This window comes from Amphiprion ocellaris, chromosome 19 (genome assembly GCF_022539595.1).
Source record: "Amphiprion ocellaris isolate individual 3 ecotype Okinawa chromosome 19, ASM2253959v1, whole genome shotgun sequence".
Lineage (NCBI taxonomy): Eukaryota > Metazoa > Chordata > Actinopteri > Pomacentridae > Amphiprion > Amphiprion ocellaris.
In genome coordinates, this window is record NC_072784.1 from 21,935,243 (window position 1) to 21,941,838 (window position 6,596).

The window sequence follows — 6,596 nt, forward strand, 5'->3', positions numbered from 1 at the left end:
GAATTGTATTAGGGATATCCAGTATTGTCTTTTTTTGCCAATAACCGATATGCTGATATTGTCCAACTCTCAATTTACGATTCCAATATCAATTGATATATGTGAGCTTGGAAATAATTTCAAGCCACAGACATATTGTTACTCAGGTACAGCAAGCTTGTTACTGCAGCCACACTTCTAACGCTTAACGACGCAGTTTGATGATGTGATCATTTGAGTGCCTGTAAATCCCGGCGAAATCCAGGCATTATTTTATTGGTTTTCATGATGGGCAAAAAACCAATAACGCTATTGACTGATACTACATTTTTATGCCAACATCGGGCCGATATTATTGGTGGGCCAATATTATCGAGCATCCCTATATTGTACACAATATAGGGATGCTTGCCACTTGTTTCTTTTTTTGTTTGTTTTTTGATAGTTTATGAGTGTTATGGAATGCAAAGTGCTGAAAGATATACATAAAGGTGTGTCTGTACTATGCATTAGCAAGCAGCGCTGGTAAATTCCCTTTATAGAGATTCACTTTTCATCATTCAACATCACGCAATAAGGCCAGACTATTTATTGCGCAAGGAATCTGTTGCTCTCATAATATTTGGATGTTGGCAAATCCTGCTGCAAGTAAAGCGAAGTCAGCCCTTGTGTGTTTTTATTTAAGAGGAATCCAGACCAGCAGGGGGAGCCATGTGTCTAATGTCATCTGCACTGTAATCTCTTTCTGTCTGTAGTACACCTGCCTTTCAGTGGTTTCTTAAAATCACAGATATCCAGCTTTGTAACTTATCTCCATCCTATTACTGCTTATAGCTTAATCAACAGAGCTTGAAGCGTTGATCCAGACTTATCTGTGGGTCCCTTGCAATGCTGGCAGATTTGAATTTTCCACCAGTTGAGTCATTCTAGCTTAAAAGTATACCTGCTCCTTGCCTTTCCTCGCTCTTTGCTCCGCGTCACTTGGAAGGCTCAGCTGGGGCTCACAACTGGAGTTGATCAAGTTCTCCCTCCTCCTCCAGTACGACCAATCTTGTTAAAACCAATCAGTCAGAAAAGGTCATGGCTCCCAATATTTGATCTGGCTATGTTATTTTTAACTTTTAGTGTTTGTGGGCTTGAGAAAGAAAATAAGTTTAAAGCCTGTAATAGTAGCAGTGAGGCCAGAAAAGTTGAACTCATCTGCCTGTGGAGACCTTAAAAATATTCCCTCATGGAAGATTTAGCTCTCGTTTTGCTTCTATCTCCTGCTCTTCCAAACTTTCTTTGCTATAGATACATCCTCAGAGACGAGAAGGACTGATATATTTGCACAGGGTTGCATGTACTAAGCTGAGCCAAGACTGCATCGATTCATGGGCCAAGATTACTATTCTCACACCACAGGCACATATTCACACAGGCCAGAGAGAGATGGAGTATCCACTAACTTTCCAGGAATCGTCCTAACATAGATCGACCATATGGCCATGCGGAAGCCAAACAGCAGAAACTGCTACAGTCCCAAAAAGGAGAAAATTAACTTTTAACAATCATTTTAAGTGTTTTGCAGTCTTTAAGTTTATAATTTCTGGTTGACTGGATTTTTAAAATAACTTCTAACCACTTAAACACAAATAAAAACTAACTACTTAAATTTAGAAAAGGAAATCATACACTGCTTTATCTACTTTATCTGGAGGATGTTGCGTTGCTATGTTGTGTTGCTATGTTGCAAATGTCAGGATTTCAGACTTCTATGTGGCTGTTTGATGATATGATCAGTTTCATTGTCAGTTTCAGGGCTTCTCAGGTTCATACTCATTCAGTATTAAGTACAGAACTATTTTGTTTTTGCAGTAAAGTTTTCAGTTTTTATCAGTTATTTGCTTTTGCATAATCTTCTTTTGCTTTTAGTTTTATTCAGTTTTTTGGCAAGGACCCATCTTTACCACGTGCATTCGTGTTTCTTTACCCACTGTTTCAGCTTCACATTGACTGCTGCTCTCTTCTGCTTCCATCCAGGTACATTTTTCTTCCCAGTCACTGTTTGACTATTTGAAAGGGATTCAGGAGAACACCATTGCTCTGGAACAGTTTGGAGATACGTTGCTGAGAATCCTCAGAGACAATCTCCGCAATGACAGGTACATACACAGTGCCCTTTTTGAAGACCATGTCAGATGTAATAAAAAAAGAATTTCATTTGGGAGTAATAAAGTTTAATCTTGTCTTCAATTCCAAATTATAGACAAATATCTTAGCTTTTAAAATAACTTTTTAAAATGCACCTTTTAAGGGATATTTGGTTCCTCTTTACCTGTTTCTGTGTGTTGCAATATTTATTGTTTGGCTCTCATGTGTTTTGATCATTTTTATTATTAGCATTGATGGAAATATTTTTGTTTTAGCTACTTTTCTGTTATTAGCACATTTTTAGTGTGAGCTTTACAAACATAGAAGCCACTAGAAAGATAGTTTAATATACTAATACAATATATCTTCTCTTTTCTCTCCCTACTTTTAGGGTGTGTGTTCCTTTTCTGAAGATGCTCAATCAGATGCTCGCTAACAGCTGCTTCGAAATCTTCACCACACAAGAGAAGTGAGTGTTAAGTGAGAGAGTGATAGCTTTCTTGAAAGAAAAATGGATATCTGTGAGAGCTAAACCTTATTCTGTCTGTGTTTTCTAAGTCACCAGTTCTGTGTGGACCTTTTGGGTCTTTGCAAAGAGTTCAAAAGATCCAAAGACATTTCCAAGCTTTCTGCCTGCGTAGCTGTGTAAGTCTCCTTCTCATTGATAAATGTATACATGATATACAGCACTGACCCAAGTTGAGCCATCTGTATTGACTGTTTTGGCTTTTATTTCCTAGTTTCTGTGGGCTGATCCAGTTCCAGGGTGAAGTGAGGAAGAAGGTTTTGTCCCAGCTGTTGCTGCTGCTCTGCCATTCATTCCCTGTGGTAAGTTCACAGGACAGGAGTACACACCTATCCTTAGCAGACGTCTAAAAACACTAAAAATCAGTTATAGTCCTTAAATGGAAATGGAATTTGTCTTTCAGCTGCTAAGTTTGGCTGTAATATTAAGATGTTTTTATGCCATACTGCAGTGTTTGACAGTCCACCACTCTTACCCAGATGGAAGTATTTCAACAACTATTACAGGGACTCCTATTTGTAGTTTGGGTGAAATGGCTTCACAACTGCAAGGTTTTATTGAACCTTTCATTACAATAGAATTTACTTTTTTTGTTTAATTTTTGGAGGAGGCCTGACCAGAAAGGCACACAATTATAAAGTTACAAAAGATGATGGCAGCATGCATGACACGGTTAAGAAGATGCATAAAATAAAATCCAGTTTAGACTTCAGAAGGCTAAGAAACATGAAGTACCCAGTGATATGTACTGGACAATAAGTTGAATATAAAATGTAGAAGCTCTGATACAAAGTAGAGACAGCAGCATAAATAATATCCATATAGTTGAGAACACTTAAGAGGGTTAGGGTTAGGCTAACCCTATAGATTGGACGGTATAATGTTTGTGTTAGACATTCACACCTCCTCAGGACCAAGTGTAATAACTTTTTTGGGTGCAAAACTAGTGACATTACCATCAGTCTTTGCTGTACCTTTTGTTTAATGTGACAGTCTCCAAGACTGTGATTTAAATAAATGTCTAAAGTAAAGCAAAGTCTATCGCCAAATGTGGTGATTGAGCCAGACCTGCTGATGACAATAAATTAAAGTTCTTGCATTTACACCATTACAAAGTGGCTGTCTGGTGTGCTGTTTTCATGCAAAAGCTGTGCACAGTTACTGATATGTGCATCATCACCCAGATGTTTTTTATCTCTGCGACATTCATTCTTCAACTCACCCGTATGTGAAACTGCATACTGCTTTTGCACATCTCAGAGGGCATCATTACCTTCTCCTTTTCATGTGTGGTGACCTTAAATTGTTTTGGAGCTGTGGCCCAGGTGCAATCGCTGAGACGTCACACAGGTGACACTGTTTGGATCTTTGGGAAGTGGGGTTCAAAAACACACCTGCAGTTACCATTTATCTCCACGAGTGCCATCTGAGAGAACGAAACCAAGATCTTTGAGATGCCATTTTAATTAGCAATTGTTAGCATGCTGAGATAATATGATGTACATGTTAAATGTACCCCTGAATGTCAATCTGTTGTCATGCTGATGGATGTTTTGTTTGTGTTTTTGCATGACTTTGTGCCAAACAACTACAACTGAACATAACTACTTGTTTCTTGCTTTCACCTGTAGATAAGAAAGACCACGGCCAGCCAGATGTACGAGATGCTGCTGACCTATGATGATGTCATTGATCCAGAGGTGTTGGATGATGTCATGACTTCGCTCAGTGACACAAACTGGTTAGTGGTGAAAGTTGATTAAGTTCTTAAATATATTACGTAAATAGTTCAGTAAATTCATTGTGTGAAATGTTGAAATGCTTCATGTCTGTTTCAGGGAGAGCGATCTCAACACAGTAAGGACACACAGGAATCAGCTTTGTGATTGGTTGGGAGTCACCAGGCCAAAGGTGGTTGCCAAGGTAATCCTTTAACGATTAGTAAAGTGCTTCATTGGATTCTGTAGACTGGCACACAAAGCAAACAGTTAGTGCCATATCACCTTGTTGAGTTATCCCTAATTACTCTCTTTAATCAGCAGGACCCCACCCAGGTTTCCTGATCTCTGGAAAGAGCAGCAGGAAGTCACAAAAGTGGATAATGTCCTGTAAAAATTAAGAATGGACTGTGAGTGCTTCTGAAGATGTCAAGTTTCAGGTAGTCTGTCTAAAACAGCTGCAATGTGTAAGTTCAAAAGACAATAAATGTGCAAAAAACATCAGGTATTTTAATTGTTTTGTCATTATTACAAAGTTCTTGACAAGCACATCAAATAAAGCACATTCTCTTCTTGTTTTTTGCAACTTCTTGGCACTATGCAACCTCAAGTTTCCTTTACATAACATCTTTCTTACCTTTCCTATTCAGGTCAGAGTCTAGTGACACTTTGGGAGTGCTTTCAATAGAGCTGTTTACTTGTAACCTGTACCTGGAACAACACAGACAGGTGAAACCTAAACTATACTTTGCGTACACTCCAGGGGAATGGTTGCCATTAAGTCGTTTTGGCACACTCCGTGGAATGTCGCTGAGGCCCTGCTTCCCCTTGGGTCCCATGCAGACCTACTTTTTCTGCATCGGTGGAGGTGCCAGGGGCTGGAGGAGTCTCAGGCCTGATAGTGGAGCTTTTCCCCGGTTGCTTGTGGAACAGAGCCTGTTGTGTCGCCTGTTGGTCCAGGCTTTCTCATTAGGGGCTGATAGTGGTCGCATTGTCTCTCCTCCGACAAAGATACAATTGTTGCATTATTTTAGAATTAGGTGGTTCTCATTGCTTGTCGTACATTGCAGGAACTCCCTTAGCTAGTAATCACTATATTGCATTACATTTTTGTGCAGTGTATAATATGATTAATTTAACTCGATTTATCCATTCCCATGGAAATGTATTTTAATTGAAGTGGTTTGAAAAAAAAATAGCAGGCGTTTGTCCAATGTTTTTGGGTTTGTGTATTTTAGCAGGATTTTGTGGGTGCTGCAAAATCATTAGTGCCATCACTACCACATTGTATTTTTTTTCAGTTTCTTCTTTAACAGTTGATAATAGTGAAGTCATTCGCTTCATTCCAAATAGTTAAACATGACGCAAAACAGTATATAAATGGACAATGTCTTGCATGAGCTGAAATTTTGTCTAAAATCAGTATGTTCATGATCTGTTGAGACTAGCGTGTGAAGATTACTAAATTTCCATCACCACAGTGTACATATGGATTAATTCACCTTTACATTACTTATCTTATCACTGTCTTGCCTTATAATCGCTGAGTTAGTGTCCCAGACAAGTGGCCGAGCCCCTCACCATGCTCATTAACAAGGCCCCATTCACTCTTACCCTCCATGGGTGTTGTTGAATTTGTGTGGATAGTTCAGTATTGCTGCAGCCCATAATTCGACTTTAATTAATTCCCAGCCAGATGGAAATTCCTGTAGTTACTAATGAAAGAAATGGTGTGTTTCTCTCAAGGCGGATTGATGGTAAAGCGAGCAGCTTTGCTACAGTGCTCAGGGTAGAGAGGAATGCTAATAATTCTAAAAGGCTTACAGTTCGCCGGCAGTATCCATGGCAATTCTTCACATACAATGGTGGCCTTTTTTAGAGGAGTGGAGAGGGGAGGGGGCCCGCTGCCTCATTGACTCAGTTTGGTGTGATATTAGGAAAGACCTCCTTGCACTTTCCACTGTTCTGGTTATTATGAGATTAAGTGGTACCCAAAGCAGTTTGCCCAAGTTAATGATGATGGAGTGGATGGGGATTTTAGAACAGTCAGATGTGTGCCCATTTGTCTGCATATGAATGTTGTTTTATGACTGCATAACCAATCTTCCTTCTGAATGTAAACATGTATAAATAATAAACAAACTGACAGAGTCGTTACTGGTTGTGTAAACTGTGGGCACATTATCTCTCCCAGATCATTGCAGGATTTCCACCAACACACAGCAGATTATAGAACTTGC

General features: G+C 39.3%; 1 protein-coding gene across 2 annotated transcripts in view; it reads left to right on the forward strand.

The window, feature by feature from the left end:
- The window catches only part of tbcd (tubulin folding cofactor D), a 29,674-nt gene extending 24,814 nt beyond the window's left edge, over nucleotides 1–4,860 (forward strand). Inside the window, exons 33-39 of one of the 2 annotated variants that reach the window (XM_035950698.2) lie at nucleotides 2,002–2,123; nucleotides 2,504–2,581; nucleotides 2,671–2,757; nucleotides 2,853–2,940; nucleotides 4,270–4,379; nucleotides 4,477–4,561; nucleotides 4,678–4,860. In XM_035950698.2, coding sequence (XP_035806591.2) covers nucleotides 2,002–2,123; nucleotides 2,504–2,581; nucleotides 2,671–2,757; nucleotides 2,853–2,940; nucleotides 4,270–4,379; nucleotides 4,477–4,561; nucleotides 4,678–4,701 — 594 coding nt within the window. In that variant the 3' untranslated portion in view covers nucleotides 4,702–4,860. The remainder of the gene's footprint in view (nucleotides 1–2,001; nucleotides 2,124–2,503; nucleotides 2,582–2,670; nucleotides 2,758–2,852; nucleotides 2,941–4,269; nucleotides 4,380–4,476; nucleotides 4,562–4,677) is intronic. The other variant, XM_035950699.2, reaches the window with a different exon arrangement.
- Nucleotides 4,861–6,596: the final 1,736 nt, after the last annotated feature.